This window comes from Mesoplodon densirostris, chromosome 3, assembly GCF_025265405.1.
Source record: "Mesoplodon densirostris isolate mMesDen1 chromosome 3, mMesDen1 primary haplotype, whole genome shotgun sequence".
Classification (NCBI taxonomy): domain Eukaryota; kingdom Metazoa; phylum Chordata; class Mammalia; order Artiodactyla; family Ziphiidae; genus Mesoplodon; species Mesoplodon densirostris.
The window spans coordinates 160,708,154-160,734,169 of NC_082663.1; the positions used below are offsets into that span (position 1 = coordinate 160,708,154).

At 46.8% G+C, this 26,016-nt stretch overlaps 1 protein-coding gene across 1 annotated transcript in view; it reads right to left on the reverse strand.

The window, feature by feature from the left end:
- Window positions 1–641: 641 nt before the first annotated feature.
- NSG2 (neuronal vesicle trafficking associated 2) overlaps window positions 642–26,016 on the reverse strand; it is a 56,680-nt gene continuing 31,305 nt past the window's right edge. Inside the window, exons 3-4 of the mRNA XM_060092515.1 lie at window positions 4,565–4,675; window positions 642–833 (exon numbers count right to left, since the gene is read on the reverse strand). Coding sequence (XP_059948498.1) covers window positions 642–833; window positions 4,565–4,675 — 303 coding nt within the window. The remainder of the gene's footprint in view (window positions 834–4,564; window positions 4,676–26,016) is intronic.

The window sequence follows — 26,016 nt, forward strand, 5'->3', positions numbered from 1 at the left end:
TACAGACAAGTTTGTGCTAACTTTGTAAAACACACGAGGCGGTGGAGGATTTTCTCTCTGGGTTGTATGCATCCTGGGCTTACAAATGCCAAAATCAGTCCTTCTCTCCAACTCAGCAGTTCCTAACTTCCGGTATTCCTCCCCTGCAGACCGGAGGCCAAGCAAGCAGCCCTGCATCACTCACAAGTTCTGTACCTTCCGAAGCTCACACTGAAGCTACCATCTCTCGTGTGAGAAGCCCAGAGCATCTGTGCTCTTTAATACCCTTCAGTGTCTTCCAGGTGCAGCCAGTCTAACCCTTTTTGGTTCATTTTCTTTGTTTCTTTCCTCTTCTGTTTTTAAATTTTCCTAACAAATAATAAGCAGTGGCTTTGAAAATATCTTACATGGGAACAGTCAACACGAAACATGCCTTTGTACATGAGCCTGACTCGGGGACGAATCAACCATACCAAAGGACGAAAAGAAATATTGATTCAGACAACTCCAGTGCAGGAGATTTTCGGTGAGATCCCAACCCCCACCCCCGGCCCCACCCCCGCCCCCATATCCCGGGAGTACAGTGTTGTCTTGTAACTGGAGCTTGGCTTAGCCCACGGGGGTCCCCCTCTCCGCCCCCGATTCTGGCTGGGGGTGGGCCTCTAATGGCCCTGGGTCTTGGGCGGCTTGGGCTCGTGGATGACGGCGGCTGCCGACAGCCACGGCCCGATGGCCCGGGCAGTGCTCTGCTTGGCCACGCTGTAGTGGCTGATGACCGTGTAGAAGCGGCTTCTGGAACTGGGGTCCTGGGATGAGTAGTAAGCATCCAGGGAGGCCGGGATACAGCGCTTGTGCTGGGGAAGAGAGAGACAGAGTCAGGGGCAGCTCAGTGGACCGCTTCCAACCCGCCCTGCAACACGGCCACCCCACCTGGGGGCCACAGGCACGCCAGGCTCTCAGCCAGAGGGCAGGGGATGGTACCTGGCCTGTGCCTGGCCCTCATCAGGCTTTCCCCAGCGTCATCACCATCATCAAAGCTGCCACCTACTTGAAGCCAGAAGAAACTAACCTGATGCTAGGTTGTAGGTTCCCAGAGGTGGTAGGAGAAATGGGTGAAGGTGGTCAAAAGGTACAAATTTCCAGTTATAAAATAAATAAGTCCTGGAGATGTAATGCATAGCATGGTGACTGTAGTTAATAATACTGAAAGTTGCATTTTTGAAAGTTGCTAATAGAGTAGATCTTAAAAGTTCTCATCACAAGAAAAAAAATTTGCAACTATGCAGGGTGATGGATGTTAACTAGACATATAGTGGTGATTATTCTGCAATATATACAAATATTGAATCATTATGTTGTACACCTGAAACTAATATAATGTTATATGCCAATTACACCTCAATAAAAAGTAAAGAAAAGAAAGAAAGAAAGAAAGAAAGAAAGAAAGAAAGAAAGAAAGAAAGAAAGAAAGAGAAAGAAAGAAAGAAAAAGGGAGAGAGAGGGAGGGAAGAAGCTGATGATGATACTAATTCAAGGTCAACATCCTCTGCTTACTGACTGTGGGGTTACAGTAGACACGGTTGGTAGCTCTTTACCTGGCTGATTCACCCATCCCCTAACTCCTTCTCTGGGCCATTGCCTGCAGCCAATTGCTGTCCATTTCATTCCCTTGATTGGATAGTTGTAACTCTTTTCTCTTATACCAAAAGCCTTGGTTCCTGACAACATTAATATAATTATATATTTGCATTATCCTACAATATATATCAAATGGTCACAAAATAACAGCAATATTATGAGTAATAGTTAGACTACTGAAGGAACTATAGGGTTTCTCTGCGGCTCTCTGTGTCCTTAGAATATAGTCCACTGAGGGTGTACAGTCAATATACTGCATTCTACAGTCATTTGGAATATTTATTTTCTTGGCAAGTTTATGTTCCCAACTTGATATACAGCTAGATTTTAGCTTGTTTTTAATTTCAGCGATTACTTTTTATTTATTTATTTTTTACAAATACATCAAACATTGATACACATCAAGGACGAATGTAGAGCAAGATACATCCAGAGAAGCCTTGCTCCCCACCCCGATTCTTTCTGTCCCCTCCCTGCCCACCTGAGTCACCATTTTTCTTAGTTTTTTAAATTTATTCATCCAGAATTTCTTTCTGAAAATAGAAGTAAACATCCCTGACCTCCCCTTTTCTCACTCAAACGTAGCACCTTTTTTTCTTCACTATTATCCTGGAGGGTATTCTGTGTCCATGTCTGGAGCCCCCCCTCACTCATTTTCACAGTTGTTTGAAATTCCATTGTGCAGATACATCATAGTTTATTCCATTGTCTCCTATTGACAGTTGTTGCCAATCTTTCAGAACCTCAGCTTCTAACAAAAATGTCATCTTAGGAAGTCATGTAGCAGCACCAAAGGACATGTGGGGTTTTGGGGGTTTTTTTGTGGGTTTTTTATTTTTTGCGGTATGCAGGCCTCTCACTGTTGTGGCCTCTCCCGTTGCAGAGCGCAAGCTCAGCGGCCATGGGTCACGGGCCCAGCCACTCTGCGGCATGTGGGATCTTCCCGGACCGGGGCGCGAACCCGTGTCCCCTGCATTAGCAGGTGGACTCTCAACCACTGCGCCACCAGGGAAGCCCAGGATGTGTTTTTAAGACAGAACAGTCTCCATTTGATTCCCTCACTTTGAAACATAACATCTGTGATGTCTTAGAAAACTCATAACAAAACGCTCTTAATCTCTGTTTCCTCAGATGTAAAATGGAGGCAATAAAACCTAGTTTTCAGAATGGGTGGAGAGCTCAACTGAGATACTGTTTATGAAAATGTCTAGGAAGGAGGTGACATATAATGGGTACCCAGTAAATGGTAATTTATAAATATTCGTTTCAGCTCTGAAATGTTACTACCACTCACATCTGTCGAGAGCCCATTCTCTAGCAGGCCCTTCGCTGACCGATTTTGCTTAAATTTTCTCCAAAATCCTGTGGGCAGACATTATTGACGCCCATTGCAGGCAAGAAACCTGAGGCTCAGAGGGGCGAGGGGATGCCTGGGGCTCATGCAGCCAGTTCAGTTTTGCAAGGGAAGGAGCACAATCAGAGTGACGGTGACGGGCAAAGGGCCCAGCTGCAGGATTGGGGGAGGCCACCTCAGAAGCTTTGCTCCCTGTCTTCACGTCTCTGCAGGAACAAGAAACCAGCTGTCAAACCAGAAAGACTGAGGATATGGGGAGGGGGAAGTGTAAGCTGTGACAAAGCGAAAGAGAGGCATGGACATGTATACACTACCAAACGTGAGGTAGATAGATGGTGGGAAGCAGCCGCAGAGCACAGGGAGATCAGCTCGGTGCTTTGTGATGGCCTGGAGGGGTGGGATGGGGAGGGTGGGAGGGAGGGAGATGCATGAGGGAAGGGATGTGGGAACGGATGTATATGTATGACTGATTCACTTTGTTATAAAGCAGAAACTAATAAAAAAAATTTTTTTTTTTAAAAACCAGAAAGACTCACACCTAGGCAGAGCGCTCTGGAGGCGGAACAGTCTATTTGGAGCAGGAGTGAGCGCTCCCAGATGCGGATGGGCAGTCCGGAGCGAGGGCCAGCTGGGAGGAGGCCCTCTACTGCCTACCTGAGACCAAGTCCTTCATGCAAGCCTGAAAACTCCTTGCCAGACATATAGGACTTTTCTTTCTTGTAATTTTTTATTTCATATCAAAATTTATTGTGAAGATACAACTTTTTAGAAAATAATTTTAGATTGCCACCATCAGTTTTGTTTTGGTGTTACTTATGCATTTCTTTATACTAACTTTTTTATGTATTTCAACGCCTTTATTGAGTGCATAAGTTTTCTTTTTTATTGAGGTATAGTTGATTTATCATATTTTATAAGTTTCAGGTGTATAGTTTCATGAGTCACAATTTCTATATTTATAGTTAGTATAAAATATTGGCTATATTCCCTGTGCTGTACAATATATCATTACAACTTGCTTATTTTACACATAGTAGTTTGTACTTTTAAATCCCCTACCCCTATCTTGCCCCTCCCTATTTCTCTCTCTGCACTGGTAACCACTAGTTTGTTCTCTATATATGTGAGTCTATTCCATTTATGTTATATTTACTAGTTTGATGTATTTTTTAGAGTCCACATACAAGTGATATCATACAGCATTTGTCTTTCTCTGTCTGACTTATTTCATGTAGCATAATACCCTCCAAGTCCATCCATATTGCTGCAAATGGCAAACTTTCATTCTTTTTGTGGCTGAATACTATTCCATTGTATATATGTACCACATCTTCCTTATCCATTCATCATGGATGGACACTTAGGTTGCTTCCATGTCTTGGCTATTGTAAATAATGCTGCTATGGACATTGGGGTGCATGTACCTTTTCAAATTAGTGTTTCCATTTTCTTTGGACACATATTACATTTTAAACAGTCTGTAGGGAGGTTGCCATACCCAGAATTTAAATGTCAATGAAAAGAAGACATTGATAAACCCTTTAATTGAAGCTGACAGTCACCTGGGCCACTCCCCTGCCAGAAGCCCCTTACCTTATAGACAAATCCTTCTGGGCAGCTGTGGTCATAGGTGAAGGCTTTGTAAACCACCAGGAACACGATGCAGGCGAGGAAAGCTAGGGCCAGGCTGACGAGGATGGTGACCTGGAGAAAACAAAACAGAATCCTCCAGCCTCAGCTTGCCTGCCTTCAGTCCACATGGTGCAGCCTTCGAAACCCAGAGCCGATAGGCAGCCTGGTATGTTAGAAAGAGTAGGGGGTGGCCAGGGGCCCAAAGAACCAGCTCTGTTTCAGTTCTGTCACCAACTTGGAGCGTGAGCCTGAGCAAACCATCTGCAGTCTTTGGGCCTCGGTGTCCCCTTCTTCCAGAAACTCTCGGAAGCTCTGTCTTGGCCCAATGTGTGATTTCCACCCCCTCCCCATTTACTTTTCCTGTTAATTCTGTGGGGGCAGAGGGACGATCGTGAAGCCCTCATGTATGGGGCTTCTGCCTTCCATCACCTCCCTCCCTGCCACTGCTGAATTCCAGTCTCAGGTATCAGTGCTTATTCCACCTCCACTTGGACGTCCAGGACTCACCTGAAGTGCGTTCTCAAACCAAACTCCTGCTTCCCTCCCATCCCAAACCTGCTCCGTGCCCCACATTTTTACCCATCTCAGGAAATGTCAACCCCACCTTTGCAGTCACTCAGGCCAAAAAGTTTGAAGTCAACTCTGACCCTCTCCTTTTCTCACATTCTACATCCTAGTTACCAGCAGAAGCTGTCATTTCTGCCTTCCAACACATCCATAATCCAATCACTTCTGACCCCCTAAATCATCTCTTTTGTGGCCAAAGCCATCATCACCTCTCACCTGCAGTACTGAAACTTCCTTCTAACTAGGGGCCTCCTCGACCCCTACATGTATTCACACACAGCAACCTGAGAAGTCCATTCAAACTTGAAGTCAAGGCATGTCCCTTCTCTGCTCGGAAGCATCTAATGGTCTCCAAATTGCTCATAGTGAAAGCCCAGCTCCTAACCATTATCAATAAGTAAGCTTTTAAAAAAATATAACACCAAACAAACTGAAGTCACCACCAGGATTTACCAGAAAGGACTAAGTAGCTAATTTCAGAGGCACCTCCAGGTTTGCACTGGCCCCATCCCACCGCCTGTGTACAAAGTGGTACAACTGATGAATGGATAAACGAATTGTGGTCTATCTGTACAATAGAATATTATTTAGCAATAAAAAGGAATGAAGTTCTCGTACAAATGTGGATGGACCTCGAAAACATGCTAAATGCAAGGCCACATATTGTATGATTCCATTTGTACAAAAGATCCAGAATAGGTAAATCCATAGAGACAGAGTGCAGACTGGTGGTTGCCAGGGGCTGGGATGCGGGGAATAGGGAATGACTGCTAATGGGGATAGAGTTTCCTTTTGGGGTAATGAAAACATTTTGGAACTAGATCAAGGTGATAGTTGCACAACAACTGTGAATGTACTCAATGCCACTGGATTTTTCACTCTACGTTATGGTATGTGAATTTTACCTCAACTTTCTAAAAAATACCCAGAGCTCCAGCTGACTTTGTCAAATGGACCTTAAACTCCTGCTAGCATCCCCTCATCAAAGCTGCCCCCAAGACTGGGACAGACACACTCACAGTCGCCTCCATGGTCGCAGACCTTGAACATGCAAAGGAAAAGTCGAGAGCTGCAGCCCGCCCTGCCACGACCTGATGCAGGATCTGGGGGAACCCTCAGAGAGCTCCCCCTCCAAAGGACCCCATACAGCCCCAATCTCCGACTGAGCAGAGAGCCAGGCCTCTTAACTGACTCGGAAGCAGGACAAGACTCCAGAGTGGGCGTCCCCAGGCAGGGCTGGACGTTTCTCCTGGTTCCCAGCAGGCTGGTGATGGCGCTGGGAGCTGAAGCAGGGCCCGGCAGGCTGGCTGTGAGACAGGTTCCCTTTATGGTGTTTTTTTTTTTTTTTTTTTTGGTGTGTGTTGGGGGGGACCTCTTTCATTCCTAACAGCCCTGAGTTAACAGCCTCCACCTAGGAGGGGCAGGATCTGATTCACCATAGCACTCCTATGGCTTGACGGGGTGAGCACAGCAAATGTTTCTGAAAAAAGAAAAGAGGGAGGAGAGGAGAGAGAGAGGGAGGATCCTAAAGGATTCCGTGCTGATGCCTAGACGGCCACCACCCCATTGGATTCTGATTTACCTGGTCAGGGATGGTGGGTCCAGGACACTCTCCAGGTGATTTTAATGTACAACAAGACATGAGAACGACTACTCCAGTATGACTATGTATGAGGGTTCTTGAGCTTAGAATCACCTGGGCAGGGTTTTAAGCTCTCAGACCAATTACATCAGATCCCAAGGCAGTTGCTGTGTGCAGGCAAGTATCCAGAAGAGCGCGGGACACAGATCCCAGGCAGGTGGCCTATACGACCATCAGAGTCAAGGTCTGCTGCTGACTGGGACGCCAGGGGTGCAGCCCACCTCAGGGCATTCTTCCGAGCAAGGCTAACTTCTGCCACGTGTTCCATAGCCCCAGAACGAGGGTGACGGGAGGCCGTTTTAGGTGAAGATAAGTCTGCCTCCCCGCCCTGAATCTTGGTAACTTCTGCAACAACTAGAGGTCGGTCATTCCTTAAGAGCCTGTGGAGGTCAGAGAGTTCAGGGCTGTGAATCGGGCACAAGCCCTCCCTCAAGGCTTCACAGCCCACAGGGCGGGGGAGAGGTGGACAGGAGGACACAGGCACTTGTAACACAAGGGTGGCGCCGTGAGTGAGGACATCGGCACAGAGGGCGGCTGGACCTAACCAGCCTGCGGGTGGGGAGATCAGGGAAGGCCTCCTGTGGGAGGTGACTCCGGAAGTGACTTCAGGGAAGAATGCCAGGATAGGGGAGGAAGAAGGTTCTGAGCGGGAAAGTCACACATGACACAGTGTAGAAGCTGGGGCTGTTCTGGAAACATCATATGGTTTGTCATGGCGGGTCTGGAGGATGCAATTGAGGGAGAGACAGGCCTTGGGCAACGGGTAGGTAGGAAGAGAATAGATAAGGAAGGACCAAGCTAAAACTTGGGCTTTATCTCCAGGGTGGCAGAGAGCCCCTGAAGGTTTTAAGCAAGGGAATGACAGAATTAGAATTACGTTTTGGAAAGATGGTATGGTGGGGGAAGGGAGGAGGGAGGTGGACATGGAAGCGGGTTTGCAGGGGCAACACTGGAGGCAGGGAGGCTGATGCACCAGGATATATGCCCTAAATAGGCCAGACCTGGGGCTATAAGGGTAGAAGGGGTCAATGGCTTGAGAAGGCCTGGGAGGTGAGCAGAGTGGTGTGAAAAGGAAGGAAGAAGGGGCTGACCCCCGGGAGAAAGGAGGATGTTGAGCTGGGTCTGGATTCCTGTTCTTAATGACAGAGTCAGTGTTGGCTATTGGCTGGGGTGGGATGGGGAGACCAAGGTTTCTGATTGGTTCCAGGGTGAGATTTTTTCCTGAAGGCGGGTCTCCGTGGGGCATCCTGAAGCTGGCCTCTCCCTTTCCAACGGATTAGATTCTTGGAAGTCAGAGGTCTTAGTGCTTGGTCCCTGCAGCAAAGCTCCCGATGTGGCAGGGGAGCCTCAGAGGACCTGGGAGAGCAGTCCCCACTTCCCCCATAGAGCACCTCTGAATGTGAAAGCCAGCAGCACATCAATATTGATTGACTCCGTTTATATAACCTTGTTGCTTGGAAACATTCTAAAGCCCTTGGCTTTACCTCCTGAATGTAACAGCCTGGGATTAGAAATAAACAAGTTCTAGATGCTGATTTGAGTGTTTCCTTAGAGATCTGGTCCTCCCTGCTCCCCATTTCCCTGCTCATCCCTTCATTCACTCAGCACATGTTTATTAAAGGGCCCACTGTGAGCCAGATGCCGCCATACAGGGAGAGGGTCAGACGCTGAACTAGCAAATCACCAAATAAATAACTTCAAAACAAGACCACAGCAGGATCTGGAACAGCGAATAGGAGGGGAGCCTCGGATATGGTGGGCAGGGGTGGGAGAAGGAGCCCCACACATGAAGACCCTGGGCCAGAGCCACCTAGACTGAGGCACAGCCCCAAACTCCTAAAAAGAAGAGGAGCTCAGGGTCTCAGTGGACCTGGAAGAAGCAGTCTGACTGAGATGGGAGGAGGGGCAAGGGGGAAAGAGTGCTGAGGTGAGGCCCTATAGGCCTTCGGAGACCAAGATTACCCTAGTCCTGCCCAGGAGAGGAGCTTTCTCCAGCTTCCATCCAGTGCTTTCCAGGTAACGTCCTGCTCAGCCTGGCCTCCCTCTGCCACCCTCCAGCCGCCCCCCACCCCCAGGCTGCTGAGGGCTCCTGCTGTCATGCTTATCCGTGCCTTGCCCAGCCCTGGAACACACCATCCCCACTACCGTGTCCTTCCTCATCAACCTCCTGGTCCAGCCCTGGGGCCCCTTCCCTGAACACCTGATCCTGCCCTGCTCTGTACCTGGAGCCTGCTTGGGCTGCCCTGATGGGACCCACCATGCCGTCCTTACCTCCTCATACCTCTGAGCCCTCCCTCTGCTGGGGGTGCACTGGGCAGCCAGCAATCTCATCCTCTCCTCTGTACCCAGCACCATGGCTCCCACAGTGGGGGGCACCCGTAAACATTTCCTGAACTGAAATGCTGAATTGACTTAAGACCTGGAGGATGAACACACCCTTATACACGTGAACACACACACATGCACACCCCTTCTCCCCACATACACACACGCAGACACTCAACCTGGTCCAAACCACATCACATGGGATGGGGTGGGGCACTGAAATATCTGTACTTCTCCAGCCCCTAGTCTCAACCCCTTCCACCACCCGCCCATACACATGCTCAAAATAAAGTACCTTAACCTTGAAAAAACTCAGGATTTGGGTTAGTATCAGCTAAGACCTGGCCAAGGTCTCTCCTCCAGCTTTTGAGCATAGGTCAGGGAGAGAATCGAGGAAGAACTTAAAACAGCATGTGCAGCCAGGGCCTCTGGTGAAGGTGCACTGAAATGGCAGTCATCGTGACCGCCCTGTGATCCACACCTCCATATAGTGATAATAGCAGCAGTAGTGGTAGTCACAGTAACAAAATATGCTAAGAGTTATTGGGAGCTTACCGTATACTAATAACACCACCATCATATGAAGAAAGTAGAATTCTTAACCCCATTTTGCTGATGGAGAAACTGAGGCTCTGAGAGGTTAGGTGACTTGCTTCAGGTCCCACATTTAGTAAAAGATAAGTATGAACAATGCTTTGAGGTACCTCAAGGGCACCTTGAACTCACCATGCCAGAACCAGCCTGCTGTCTTCCCCTCAGCTGTGGTGGGAAGCAGCTCTGCCCACTCGCCTCTGGACCTCGCCCTCCTGCAGCCAACCCTGTCATCCATCCCACTTCTCTCCCCAGCCCCACTCATCAGCCACCATTTCCCGGAGCTCCTGCCTCTGGTGTGGTTTGTTCACTTCTCTCCACCATCTTCATCATAACTTCCCTGGGTAGGACCACCATCACCTCACCCCTGCATGCAGCGGCCTCCCTGATGCTCTCCTGGCCTCCAGCCTCCCGGTTTCTAAGACCACCCTAGACTTTCTAACAAGCCAACCTGAGCATGCTGCTTCCTTGGTGAATGAGCCATCACACCTACAGGGTCAAGTCTGAACTCGTTACAGAGCAGACAAGGCCCTTCCTGATGGAAACTCGATTTGCCTCTTCAGCCCCAACCCCTCCCCCACTGTCTGATTGCACCCTCATTTCCCCCACCTCGAAGCTCCGGCACCTCCTGGTCTCTCTGCCAAGAATGCCAGCTTCCCCTCCCAAGTCCGTCAAGCTCCTGCTCATCCTAGACCCAGGTCAAGTTTCTTCTCTTACTCAAAGTCTTCAGGTGGTATTTAGCCACTGCCCTGTCTGCTCACCGCTCCTGAGACACTTTTCCCAGAGCACTCTAATTAACCACCACCTGTATGCCTCCCCTCCTGAGAGGCAGTGTGGAATAATACAGCACACTTCCATTTACTAAGCACTGATTTTGTGCCAGCCAATCTTCTCAGCACTGGATGTGGATCTATTCTTTTTTTTTTTTAACATCGTTATTGGAGTATAATTGCTTTACAATGGTGTGTTAGTTCCTGCTTTATAACAAAGTGAATCAGCTATACATATACATATATCCCCATATCTCTTCCCTCTTGCATCTCCTTCCCACCCTCCCACCCTATCCCACCCCTCTAGGTGGTCATAGAGCACCAAGCTGATCTCCCTGTGCTATGCAGCTGCTTCCCACTAGCTATCTATTTTACGTTTGGTAGTTTATATATGTCCATGCCACTCTCTCACTTCATCCCAGCTTACCCTTTCCCCTCCCCGTGTCCTCAAGTCCATTCTCTAGTAGGTCTGCATCTTTATTCCTGTCCTGCCCCTAGGTTCTTCATGACCATTTTTTTTTTTTTAGATTCCATATATATGTGTTAGCACACAGTGTTTGTTTTTCTCTTTCTGACTTACTTCACTCTGTATGACAGACTCTAGGTCCATCCACCTCACTACAAATAACTCAATTTCATTTCTTTTTATGAGTAATATTCCATTGTATATATGTGCCACATCTTTATCCATTCAAGTGGATTTATCCTTACAACAGCCCTACAAGATGGTACATTTACACTTTTTAGACTAAGGCACAGAGAGGTTACATAATCTTCTCAAGGTCACACAGCTAATTAAGTAATATAGTCAGGAGTCTAACTCTCTAAAGTATGGCCTGGGATCGTAGCTTATGCTATACTTCTCATAAAGCATTTATTCACTAAATATTAAGCGCTTACATGTGCCAGAGAGAATTCTACACACTGGGCGTACAGTGCTGAGGAGGACAGTGAGGTCCCTGCTCCCGTAAAGTTTACCTTTAACTGTTTCAACAAGTGTCCACTTCTGCAAAGGGGAGTAATAGTAGTGTCTGCCCCTCAAAGTTCTGAGGATTAAATCAGATAACGGATGGGAAGCCCTATAGTGCATTGAATGGTGGCCTCTCAAAAGATATGCGCACGTCTTAATCACCAGAACCTGTAAATATGATCTCATTTGGAAAAGAGGTCTGTGTAGATGTAATTAAGCTAAGGCTCTTGAGATGAAATCATCCCTGGATTGTGCAGGTGGGTCCTAAATCCAAGGACAAGTCCCGTTATGTGAGACACACAGAGGGAGACAAACATACAGAGAGAAGAGAAGGGCATGTGAATAGGGAAGGAGGCAGGGATTGGAGTGATGCAGCCACAAGCCAAGGGACACCTGAAGCTACCAGAAGCTAGAAGAGGCAAGGATAGATCCTTCTCTAGCCTTCAGAGGGAGCATGGCCCTGCCAACACCTTGATTTTGAACTTCTGATCTCCAGAACTGTGAAAGGATGAATTTCTGTTGCATTAATCCAGTGTGTGGTCATTGGCTGTGGCAGCCCCAGGGTGCTTTCCCACAGTGTCTGGCATATGTGCTATATAGATGTGCACTCCTCCGTCTCTCTGTATCATCTGCAATGCTTCTAAGCAGGTACTTCAAAGGCTCCAACCACTCAGGTAGACTGCCATTTCTCAACATGTATTTCTCTTGTATACCTTTTCAGCCCTTTTTTCCTTGGAGTACTCCTGGTCATGCTTCAAAGCCTAACTCACAACATCTCACCTCCTCTGGGAAGACTTCCCTTGCCAATTTGTGTTCTCACCACACTTTTTTTCCCTTCACCACTTAGCACTCAGCCCCCTGTATCACGACTATCCATTCTATTGTATGTTTGCTTCTGTGGTCCCAGCTCATGACCTGGCACAGAGCAGAATGTACATCCCACATTCCCTACCCCCACACCTCTTTCTTCATTTTTGGCACAAAACACTACCAAGAGTGAATTTTAGGGCCCCTTTTAACTGTTCCACACCTGACAGGGTAACTGGATAAAATCATTGCATTGGGTCATCTGAAGTAGTCTGTATGATGCCGGGAAATGATTCATTTTGCCCCTGAAACAATCTCCTTGTCTGCCTGCTATGCCCTAAAAGACGGGAAGCTTTTCTCTGATGGCTGGGTGAATTAGGCCTTCATTCTAGTCAACGTCCGTGCAGTTCTCTGCAGTAGCTGTGGCCCCATCCCTACAAGGTTCCCATTCTGCTTCTGCCTCTGATGAGCTGTGTGACCTTCAGCAAGATGCTTCACCTCTCTGAGCTCCCGTTTCCTCTTCTGTTAAATGGAAACAAAAATCCCACCGCACAAGATTGGTGTGATGATTAAATGAGATGATGTGTGTAAATTATCCAGTGTTTTCCTGGTTTCTGGGCTTAACCAATAATAGCAATCACTTACTGAGTGTAATAGTGCACTGGTACTGTGTCAAGAGCCTTTCATGTAATATCTCCTTTAATCCTCATGATAGCCCTATAAGCCTAAGTATTACCCCCATTTTACAGTCCTCCCGTGCACACTAAGGCACAGAGTAACTTGTCTGAGCTCACGTGGTTACTGAAGTAGCAGAGCCTGACTGGAGCTCTGGAATATCTGATTCTGAAGCCCTCAATCTTAAACACTATCTTAACAGACTTTCTGATAAATATTCCTCAGTCCTGCTGCTGCATTTGCTTGCAATACTGCAATGAAGCAAGGCGATGTGTACTGTAAACGTATTCTAGGAGGATGTGTCACCACAGACATGAAACCCCAGGAGTTAGGAAGAGAGAGGAGAAAAACAAAAACCCTCCCACTGTCCACCAAGCCAGGGTGCTGATCTAGGACCTTCATTATGCCAGGAAACATGAACTTCATTAACATTCATGTGCTGCAGCATCTCGGCACCACGATACCAAATAAACGGTCCTTCTTTATGAAGAATGCAAACCCTGGAAATCTCAAAGCAATAGAACCACTCATAACAGGGAAATTAAACTTTGAGGGGAGATAAAAACAGAGCTGCCCAACAGACATTCCTTTTTTGTATGTGACAGCTGGAACCTCCAGAGACAGAATTAGACCACCCGACACCCTGCTCCTGGCTCTGCCCCAAAGACCCTGACAATAGGGCTTAAGAGGAAAGTGTGAAGGCATCACGGAATCCATAAATTCTGCCCAAAGGACACCCTGGTTTCCCTGGCCCTCTCCCTGGCACCAAGTAATGAATAGAGTCGAGTCTTTGGAGCCGGATTGTCAGTCTGAAAGCCCAGCTGTGTCACTTATTACTGTGTTCCTGGGCAAGCTGATTGCCCTTTGGAATCCTCTGCTTACTTCTCTCCACTGGCTGTTGTGAGGCAGAATGTGCTCGTGTCTGAAGCCCTCAAGCATAGGCCCGGCCCAAAGTAATGACCTTCATTAGCATCCAGGGGGAGCACACACATGGTACACCATTTTGTGTCCTCACAATTCTATGGGGAAGGCACTATCAATGTGCCCATTTTACAGATGGTCTATCAGAGGCAAATGGAAAGACTTTAGCTATATGAGGTGAGAACTGAGTATTTGAACTCAGGTCTGTCTAACTCAGAAGTCCAGCTGCCTAACCATATGCTATATTGCCAGTAAATCTATAACTATGTTAGAGTTTATTTTTATTAAAAATGTATTGTACCAATATAAGAACAATATTGGAAATCCAAGAGGAGAAACACCCATTACAATTCTGCCACCATCTCCAGTCCGTTTTTACACGCTTGTTAGCTACTCCTATCCACGTGCCTCCCTGCATAAATCCTGATTCCTTCTGCTCCTTCCCATTTCACCCATTTGTGGCCTATCCAACTTTCTCTGATCACATAGAACATTGTCACAAGCCTAGTCCGAGCCACCCCAGAAGAAGAGAGGCCTCAACTTCACCATCTGCAAAGTGGCCCCAAATCATTACACTGATCTACACAAAACTGTCATGAGGTACAACCAAGATGAATAATGCAAACAGCAAATTGCCATGTAAAGGCAAAAATGATAAGCTAATGCTTCTTGTTTCCACCACTGTTATCATTACAATTGTACAACATTAGAGCTGAATTTGGTTCAGTTATTTCCTCAGCACGAGGACCTTCAGCTGTTACACTGTGTTACCATCACCTGTGACCTGTCCTCCCAGACCAACTAACAGCTGCCCCTCAAGGGCAGGGCAGTGCCATGTGTCTTTGGGCTTCTGAGGGCCTGAGGGTCCTACTATTTAAAGGATTTGCTGGTGATTCATGTTGATGGGGGAGAAAAGCACCTCTGCCATGGGCCATCTCCTCCCTAGTCTCTGTTGCTTCTCACTCCTGACCCATCATCCCTGCCGGCCACCAATGGGATCTTCCTATATTAAATTACCCCTCTGAACCTTTCACGGTAGGGCTGAAGATCCCACATGAGCCTGCTTTGGAGCAGATTTTGTGTCTTGACACAGTGCGTCCAGGATCTTACTGAGCATCAGAGCCCTGATGCATCAAATAAAGGCAATCGATCAGATGCAGAGCCCTGGACCCTGCACCCAGAGATCTGGGTTCCCTTGGTCAGCCCAGCACTCACAGGTCAGCATTTCCACACAAGTCCAGGAGGTTTGGGGGCAAGTGACCTGGAAACTGTAGTTAGATCAAGATGAGGGCCAAAATGCTTTGGCTTCTGAAGAGAAGAAAGCAAGGAGCTCACGTCCCTGATGGTCAGATACTCAGCATTTTCCATAGACGATCTCGCTCAGTCCTACCCAGGGTCCCATAAAGTGGGTACTGTGCATGTTCCTGTTTCTCAGATGATGAAACTGAGGATTGCAGAGGTTGCATAATTGTCAGGATTTTCCAGACCATCAGTGGTGGAGCAAGTCCCAGAAGCCAGGTCTGTCTGGATCCAAAACATATTTTCTTCCCTCAGCACTGCACTGTCTTCATCCTCTGGCCCCCACTTACCTGTCCAACAGCACCAATTGCTTCGGCCCTAGGAGCCCTCACACACACACAGAGAAATGCACTGAGACACACACAAACACATGCAGACACACATACGCAGTTATACAAACACAGACTCACACGCAGCCACACAGAGACACATGGAGACACACACAGACACACACAAACACACAGACACACACAGACATATATAGACACACACAGAGACACATGGGCACAAACACACACAATAACGAAGACACACAGACACAACAAACACACACGGACTCACATAGATAGACATATCACACAGACACACACAGACCTATGCAGACACACACACACATACACACACACAGTACAGTCTTAGTTCCTGAAAGTTCTAGGCTTTCTGCTACTGGCATGCCTTTCCAGCTTTCTGCTACTGGCATGCCTTTCCACTGTCTTCGCCTGGAGGGTGTCACCCACACACACCAGGCAGCCTTCGCAGATCTCTCCCTTAGGAATGAGGTCTCTCTGGGTTCCCCCTCACTCCATCCTCACCACCGTCCTGTGTTGCTCTGTGTTATGATGACTTCTAGACCTGTCAGCACGCCCCACTGCGCCGTGAGCTTCTCAAGGGCAGGGAGTGTACCTCACTGACCTCCTGCCCAGCTCTCAGCTGGGGCTCCGCACCAAGAGCACATCTGTGAGCTTCGAAGGCCTCACATCCCTTTGCTTCAGCCAGCCCAGAGCCAGGCCCCAGCGCAGGGCAGGTGGTCTCCTGCCCCAGATGGCCGGCTACACGCGTCCTGGCCACAGTCGGAGGTGCACCGCTGCCTCACCGCATCCCAGCCGAGGCTTTTCTAGATGCAGCCTGCATCCGCATCTCCATGGAAACACCAACCCTGCAGGCCAAATAGCCTGTTCCATTAAAGCTACTTTCATTTCTCAATCCCCTTTCTTGGCAGAAGAATTGATTTAAAAAAAAAAAAATCAGGTCAGCAAAATTGGTTTGGAAAATTAGAAATCATCTTCTCCAAGTTCCAATGTGTAGCACTGCTAAGCGTGCCAGTGGGGGGTTCTGAGCCAGGTAAGCTACTCCACGTCTTCCTATAATTCCTGCAAGGCTGAGAACGAATGCCTGCCAATAACACAGCAGCACACACAGCAGGATCGCCTCTGGACAGAAGGTGGCCATCTCTGGGGGAGGCAGCGTTCCTGCCTCTCCTCAATTTCTGCCTCAGAAACTACTCAGAATTAGTAGTTTCTGCTACGTTTGTCCATGAGGAGGAAGGAATCTCTACCCAACCTTCTACCTCCTCACGCCTCCCGCCCTACACACACACACCCACACAGACACAGACACACACTCCCTACCTGGGAGGAGTCCTGGAGTGTTTTCACAAAAAAGAGTTAACACAGCAGACCTGAGACAGCTGCCCTTGGAAAAGTCCACTTGGGAGGCTGAGCCCTGGCTGGCGTCCTGGAACTTGGCTATCAGGAGGGATCCCACAATTCTCAGAACTAGTAAAACGGGCTCACCCTGCCTAAACCGTGCAAACAACGTGGTATAAGCTGAACACCTGCCTTCCTTCTGGAGTCTGGAACTTGGGTACGTGCTAGGCAGCGGGTGCCAGCCCCCAGCAGAAACCTTGGGCACTGAGTCTCTAATGAGTTCCCTGGTCCACCACTCTCCATGAGTGTGCTCACAACTCGTTGCGGGGGGGAAGGGAGCGTGTCCCATGTGACTCCACTAGAAGAGCCTTCTGCAAGCTCCTGTCTGCTTTCCTCTGGAGGGCGCCCCCTGCACCTTCTACCTTTGCTGCCTGTGCTTTGTACCCTTCCACTGTAATAAAGCATAGCCAAGACTACAGCTATGCCCTGAGTCCTGTGAGTCTTTCTAGTGAATCATCGACCTGGGGGTGGCCTCAGGGACCTCCAACACAACTCCCGTTGCTGTCCCCTTTTCGGTTTCCCCTGAAGGAGAGACACCGTGATCTTAGGTTTCAGAGCCTGGCAGCAATGGCTGTGCTATACTATGGATCCTGTGCCTTCCTTAAAGGCAGCACCAGGTTCTAGCTGTGAACTCTTCCCTTCCTGCCTCCCAGAGCCCAGGCCCCATGAACACCTCTTCTCTGACTCCCTGCCTCATGGGTCAGGATGGCTGTAAAGTTCTCCCTCTTCCTACATGCAAGAAGCCTGGGCCATCTCTTTCTCGTCCATTCCTCCCCTCCCCTGCAGCACCTTGACCAAAGTTATCTCTAGGTGAACCTGATATCAGGAATCAAGAACAGACACTCTCTCTCCTACCTCCCACCACAATTTTCCCTCCAGGGATGATGAGTATCCATCAGTATGAGATCCCTTCCTGGGGTGAGGGTGGAAAAAACAGGGTGAGAAGCTAGAGAACCACTTAGGCCTCCCATCCTGAGCCTCATGCCCAGCTGTGCTCATGGGAGAAGCTACCTCTTGGGTTATTGGGTGCCCATCAGGTGAATAAGGCAGTTCTTCATCTGCCATTTGGGGTCCATCCTTACGTACAGACCTCCTTGGCAGGGAGCCTCAGAAGGAAACAGCAGAAGGATTTTGGCACCAAAAACTCTTCCAACCCCTTGTCAATCTGTGGGTATGTAGGCTGACCCCTCAGCTACTTGGCTCTGTCAAGGGTTCACCATTCTCACCGTCAAGCAGCACCTAGAAGTTGAATCTACCCTCCAAGCCCAAATGTTCTCAGACCAGCTATGCATGTGTCACTGTGGCCTCAGATGGAAAACTTTCCATCCGTCTGTTCTGTTTCAAGAAAGAGAGAAAAATGGGGTGGTGGCCAGAGCCTTGGCTTGGAAGCCAGAAATGCCCGTGTCTGGATTCTAATCCCAACACCTCCTGGTTCTCTTATTACATTTCCTGGGCCTCAGTTTTCTCATCTGGAAATTGGGATCCTAATAACTATGTTGAAGCCCCGATGTAAAGATGAAATGAGATCGCTATGTGAAAACACAGACGGCGACACCTGGCACAGAGCTGGTGGCCGGAGATGTTCCTCCCAAGGATCTGGAAAGAATGAACGCGCCTCAGGGTCTAAAACCATGTGCCCTCTGCCTGTCCCATGGTTCCATGCTTTGAGTGATTTCTTTTTTCATGCCAAACAGACGGCATTCACTCAAGGCTAATGAATTCATTCTCCTATTTTGGACACATCAGACTCACGCACATAGCTGTGAATGGGAAATAACCAGAGGGGCCAAAACAATGACCCATGATGCTTTTGTTGGTTTGTTTGGACTAATCAGAAGAAAACAAACCGTTTCCTTTGGGTTTTATGAACTATTGGGACGAGGCTGCAGATGGCCATCGCTACTAACCAGAGCCAGTCTGGAGCCAGTGCAGACTCTGAGAACTTATATGCTCCCCATTGGCAGCTCCACCCCTACTATCTGTATGACTTCAGACAAGTTCTTTGACATCTCTAAGGCTCAGTTTCTTCATGTATGAAATGGGAGTTACAATGATCCCTAGCTCCCAGAGGCTTTGAAAGGCAGCATGAGGTCATACAGATCACCTGCCTGGCTTTGGTCTGAAGCAGTGTTCAGTTAAGTGCCTTCTAAGTGAACGTATCAGAATGATTTCTGTTGAGATGTTATCTCTTGGGTAGAAAAGCAAGTGCTGAAATGGCAGATCAGATCTGGAGGGTGAGCATCCGTTCTGTTTACTGCCCATATTCTGTTTCACTCCTCACTTGGGGTCAATTCCTGAAGAAAGAGTTGGCTTTGCTTATGGTTTTGCTTTATTTCTTATTGAAAACTTTTAAAACCAATCCTATAAGGTAGGTCTTATCATTTTTCCTGTTTTATAAATGAAGAATGTGTAAGACCCAAAGAAGTTAAGTCCCTTGCCTAAGTAAACTCAAATAATGAGTGGAGAAGAAGCTGAACTCAGGTGTGAACCCCAAGGTTACGTGTACATACACTTCCTCTGGAATGGCTGCTACCAGAGTGGCTGTTTGGAATATGAAGGTTCTCTCCATCCCAAATCAAAAAGATTATGTTTGGTCAGACTCTTTGGTCAGCTCCCCATGGAAGCCCCCCAAAAGCCATTAAAGAAGCCCATTCTCTAGGGTCCCAGTGAATCCCACTGAGGTAATTGCCTTTTGAAAGGAAAGGGAAAATGAAACATCTGTGGCCTCAAACTTTATATGAGCAATAATTCAAGAGTCTCTTTCAGAATCCAGAAAAGGCAGCTCCCCATGGAAGGAGGAGCGGTACAGAAGTGTGATCCCGGCCAGAGCCAGGAGTTCATTTATATTAGTGGAAACCTTAAAAGAGAAAAGGCACAATTTAAATTGGAACATTCCAAAGCAATAACTCATTTTCCAATTGAATTTTCTATTGGCATAATTATTAGAAAGAAGAAACAGGGGACCTGGGGCCCAGGTTATGCAGGAGATAAATCTCTGGACTCCTGAGGTATTTTTCATTTTGCAAGGGCAAACCATTGTTCAGCTTGGGCCAGAGGATATTAAGACCTTTGAGAGTAAACCTCTTACAGGTTGGAGAAGCTGAGGCCTTACTTCACAAGGTTGTGTCTTTATCAGCCGATAATCAAAGGCAAAGGCAGAATAGAGATCTTAACCAGTGTACCTAGATCTAAACAGCCTATCAAAGGGAGAAGCCATCCTTTCCTGGTCACCTACTATGTGCAACCACACAGCAGACAAGCCACGTAACTGAGGCAAGAGGGCCAGGTGTGGAGACGGGAGGGAATAGAGGAAACGTGTCCCATCCACATGGGGTAGCTGCTCAGCCCCAGACAATTGTCAAGGATGGGAATGAGGCCCTAATATGGCTGTTCTTCTGCTTTTTCAAGAAAAGACAGAGATTCTGCCCATATGTGAAATGTCCCAATTTTTAAATTGGGGGCAGCAGATACAGCACTATGGTTTCTTTCATTATTCATTCTAAACCTTTCAGTGACTCTGTAAAGTCAGTCTTTTTAACCCTATTTTATAGGAAATAAGGTTCCAAAAAGTGGTTGGTCCAGGGTCAAACAGCCAGTAAAAGCTGAAACCAGGACTTGCTCCCAATTTGTTCTGGGAGGGAGGTAGCGAGGTCCAAGGTGATGAGCTAGCAAGTGTGACTGGTCTGGGGCTGAGTGGAGAGCCAGCCCAGATGGCACCCAGAGCACCTGTGACACTTACTGTACACGGCAGGGTGGGGGATTAGAGGGGTCTGGAGCACATGTCTAGGAAATAGCTGCAAAGAGGCCCAGCACTGTCTATCATGGAGGAAGGATTTGGGGGCATGGAGAAGGAGGACCTAGGATTTATTGAGCAACTACTAGAAGCTAGGCCCCAGGCTCTACATGCACTGCTTTACTGAATCCACACAACAACTATTTGAAGATGGTATTATTCCTGTCTTTCTGAGGGGACTTCTCAGGACCACACAGCCAGCCCGGGTTGAGCCTCTTTGTTCTAACATTTGCTCAAAACACCTGGACCTTCCTCCTGCCCGGATTTTAGGCAAGGAGAAGCCTGGAGCTTCCACTGCAGTGTGGTCAATCACCAGTATTTTGTAAAAACCGGTCTGGGCCAGAAGGCCTCACAAATCTTACCAGGGTTATTTTGCACAAAGTGGAAGTCAGTAAATTAAGATGTTGCACAAGCCTTGCTGTTTCCATGGGGAGGGATCATAGCTACAAATCTGTCCCAATGTGCAGGCAAATGGACTTTGAGCAGATAGGTCATGAAGTTTGTTTACTGCTGCTGTGATTATGATTTTTACTTATTATTAAGAAAATGAAAGGTGTCCAAGGGTCCGGGGTAAAGGCGGTGTGGCTGTCCACTTTCAGCTCTGCAGAGACTGGGATGCAGGCGTCTAAAAGGGAAGCAGTGCCAGGTGGTACAAGAAGGAGCAAGGCTGTAGCCCCAGACTGGCCTGGATCCAGTCTCTGCTCCACCACTTACAGGCTGTGTGACCTTAAGCATGTGATGCCACTTCTCTGAGCCTCAGTCTCCTTAGCTGCAAAAATGGGATGAATCCTAACAGCCACTACCAGGCACATTGGTAGGACTCCCAAGGACGCTGGACGTAAAGCTTCCAGCAACGTTGGATATCATCACTGTCGTTATTATTAAAGTACATTCTGTAAGCAGTCACCTATAAAACCACCTGCTTGATGCCCTGTCACTAAAATAGCATGATGCATGGCTGGACCTCTTAATTTCATCAAAACGGTCTGTTGAGTCACAGCTTTAATTAACTTTCCCATGGTTTCACTGGGAAACCATGTTTCAGGCCCTTGCCTCTGGTCTCCTATCCCTGGCTCCAAACAATGGAAGTTCATGTCTCTTATAAACCAATTCTGACTCTGCAAAGACGAGCAAATCACCCATAGACCCACAGGGTTGCACACACAGCTAGTCCACGATGCTGCAGAGACCTTTCCACAGAGCATTAAGGTAAGGGTTTGGAACCTAAGGAAACTGCCTTTCCTCAATGAGTTCCCTATACTGGCTGCAATCTGGGTCCCCGGTCTGTGTGCATATTCAACTGTGACCTCCTGCCGTGTCTTCCCAGCAGTCCTGGCAGGATGAGCTGGGCATGGTGACACAGAGCAAAGGATCATTGTGTTTCATAGATATGTGAAGCTGCTCTTTGCAGGGTTGCAGAAAACCACAGGGCTGGGGGTGAGGTTCAGGTCAGCGTTGCTTCCTGCATACAGAAAATAAAGCAGGACAGAAGAGGCAGAATGTTCTCAGCTAGAGGCTCCATGGTGGGAAATCACAAGCCTGCTGAGAATGCCTATGCGGGACTTGAATTTTGACTGAGCTGTTTCCTCCTTGGTGGCCCCAGCCCTGAGGATTCATCTTGGTAGCCCCTGCATTTGGCCAAAGCTTGACTGCAGTAGGTGCTCAGTAAATCTGTGCTTAGTAAATAAATGCCCCTAACTAGTTTCATTCATCTTATTTTCATTACACCCCTATCTTTTTCCAGAAATGATTTAAGGTGCATGATTTAATAATCATTAACATTCGGTAAGTGCTCCCAGTGTGCCAAGTTCTGCCCTGAGCATCTTGTATGGTTTCCCCATTATGTCTTCACAGCAATCTTTGTGATAGGTATTATTATTACAGTCTCCATTGCACAGATGAGGAAAGTGAAGTAAATGAAGTAAATGAAAGTAAATGAATGAAGTAAATGAAAGGAACAAGGATGGACATACATCAGAAGCAGGTGTTATAACAGTGCCTGTACTTGCAACAGGGGGGCAAAAAATTGGTACAAGATTTTCTGGATGCCTAGCCACAGATAGGAACTGGATCCTTTATAACATTCAAGAGTCCAGAAGATAAAAACAAACTGATTGCTCAGAAGATGCACAAAAGGCTCCTATCTAACATGTGTGGCCTTGGTCAAGTCACTTCTTTCTCACCCTCTGGTTCTTTGGTTGCTTTTGGTTTTGTTTTCTGTACAAAGAGAGTGATTACAATAATGTCCCCAACACAGAGCAGTTACGAAGGTCAAAGGAGATGATAAATGCGGCAAGCCCAGTGCCTGGAACCCAGAAGATGCTCCATCAGTTATTCACCCTGTCATATTTCTGGCCTTTTCTCCCCCTCCACTTATTGAAGGAGGTATCTTGGAGTGTGGGTGTTTAACTGTAAAATCATCAGCGAGGCTGCCCAGCCAGCTCATTGTTGCCTAAAAAGAGGAAAGGAGGGGCTTCCATGATGGCGCAGTGGTTGAGAGTCTGCCTGCCGATGCAGGGGACACGGGTTCGTGCCCCAGTCCGGGAAGATCCCACATGCCGCGGAGCAGCTGGGCCCGTGAGCCATGGCCACTGAGCCTGCGCGTCTGGAGCCTGTGCTCCGCAACGGGAGAGGCCACAAAGTGAGAGGCCCGCGTACAGCAAAAAAAAAAAAAAAAAAAAAAAGAAGAAGAAGAAAGGAGCTATGCAGGGCTTTTCAAGCACGCCTGCTCCCGAATTTCACAAGCAGTGGGCGACTGAATTGTTCGGTGAGTTCCAGCCTGGGCCCCACTTAAATCCACGTTAAAATGAAACGTGCCTCTAACGTCCCATTATGGGGCCGTGCCCTAGGAGGCTCAGGAAAGTCATGCTTTTCCATCGTCTCCTGCAGCCAAGAAATGCAATTGATTTTCCTGGTCTTATTTTCATATTTTAAAGAACTGTTTCCCCCAGACTCCTCAGAGAACTAAAATGGAGAAAATCTCATTCATATTTTACCATGTAACCCAAAGACTAATCATGCACCTGACAACAGATACTGGTGGAACACCTGGTCCATAGCAGGTCTAGACCAGGCACATGGGATGCAGGGATGACATATGTGTGGCCTCTGCCCTTAAGAAAGACTTTAGAAGGCAAAGTGAGCAGCACTGTGATGGAGAAAGCACTGGGTAAGGGGTTCTTAAGCCAGCCTGGAAAGAGAGGGAGAAAGGGTGATTGAGGCAGAGAGAACAGTCTGTGCAAAGATATGGAGGTGTGGGTGGTACATGAAAGATGACGCTTAAAAGGTAAACAGAGGCAAGCTCAAGAAGGAGCATGGGTGTCAGACTAAAGAGTTTATTGTGAGCACTCTAGAGCTAACAGATGTTTGACATCTGGTATTCACTGACATGGCTCCATTGTTTTAAAATGGAAATTGGATGGGTGGAAATTGAATTGGATGGGATGAAATTCGGAGGTAGGAGAATCAGTCGAGAGCTCTAAAAATAGTCCAGACCTAAACGAGTATTCCATGAATGTCTTCTTCACAGCCCAGTGCTGAGCTAGGTACTTTGGGAAATACCAAAAAAAATGGGTGCCAACTGTGTTTTGATGCTTTACATTTACATACTCATTTAACTATCACAAAACAGGATTAGTATCTCCATCTTACAGATTAAAAAGTCTAAAGTTCTAGGAGGTAAAGAGAAGTGAGTCACACTGGGAAAGTCCACGAGTAAGGCAGGTCTGACGGGCTCCACCCACTGCTGACCGATGTGGCCCTACCCTGCAGACCAGCATCAGAAACGGAGCAGGCTCAAATACAGAAAGGAAAGACAAATTGTTGCATCTCTGTGTGCAGCCTGGGGTGAGATGTTTTACTCTAGATCCAAGAATGACGAATGTGTGCCTAAAGGGTGATCTGTAAATACAGAGCCCCGAGCTCTATTAATATTCAATGATGAATGATGTTTCTTTCAAATCAAATTCACATAAATGGAGGTTTCAGCAGTATGCCAGCTCCTGGGAACATTTGACTGTGGGCCATGTCAGGTACTTCCATGAATCACCTGTACCACCTACCTCAAGGCCGGGGACACAGTGGCTACTCTATAAATAATTGTTGACTGAATGGGGCCACTTTGAGAAAAATCACTGAAGGGAGTTACAATTAGGAGAATGACAGTGGGTGCATCTCATAATGTCATCTTTTAAAGCTTTAGAGAGGTAGCTGGGTACAAATGGAATTTTTTTATTAATTCTTCACGTATTTACTGAAAACTACCCACACCCTCCCAATAACACTAAGCCAGAGGATTTTATGAGTTAATTCTGTTTTATAAAAGACTCAAAGAAACATTATTTCTCTACTCTTTCCAATTTTCTAGAACATGGAGAAAGGAAAAGGCATGTATATTCTCTTTACAAACACAGCATAACACTAACAACCTTAACTGACAAAGACAGCACAGAAAAGAAAACTCAACACAACCTCACAATATTATTAAAGCAAAAATTTTAAATAATATATTCGCAAACAGAATTCAGTGGTACACCATGACCAAATGAGGCTATGTAAGAATGCATTAATATTTAAAAGTCTATCAGTATAATTTACCATAATACTAGGTCAATGAAGACAAACCATGTGATCATCTCCATAAATGCAGAAAGGGCATTTGAGGGGGAAAAAAATCCATCAAAATTTAAATGGTGAAATGCTAGAAACAGCAGATCTGAAGGTATTCACCAATGCAATTAGACAAGAAAATGACATTAGGAGTCTAAAAATTTCAAAAAGGAAATAACCTAAGAAAACTAAGTATCAGAAAAGGGAAGCAATGTTAGTATTATGGACAGATGATACAATTATATATGTAGAAACCCAAAGAATCAAATTTTTTAACAAATTATTTGGAACAACAAGAGAAGTTGGTAACTGCCTAGTGGCAAATAAATGTACAAAATTCAAAAACATTTTTATTAAGTATAAATAAAAACTTAATAAAAATTAAATTAGAAAATATAATGGAAGAAAAGGGCCTTTTACAATACCAACAAAAAATAGGTAAAATGCTTCGGAATAAATTTAATAAGAACTGTAAAGATGATTTTAAAGCACAGTTGAGAACCTCAAAAGAAGATGTCAACAAATGCAAAGTTAAATCTTGTTTCTAAATAGACTCAATACTTTAAAGATGTAGCTTCTCTTCAAGTTAATCTTTGAATTCATGTAACCCAAATTTAAAAAGTTAGCAGGAGTTTTTTGGACCTAAAATATATATTAATATTTACCTGGAAAAGTAAATGTGCAAGAATGTATTAGGAGTTCCTGAAATGTAAAAGGAATAAGAGAAGAAGATTTTACA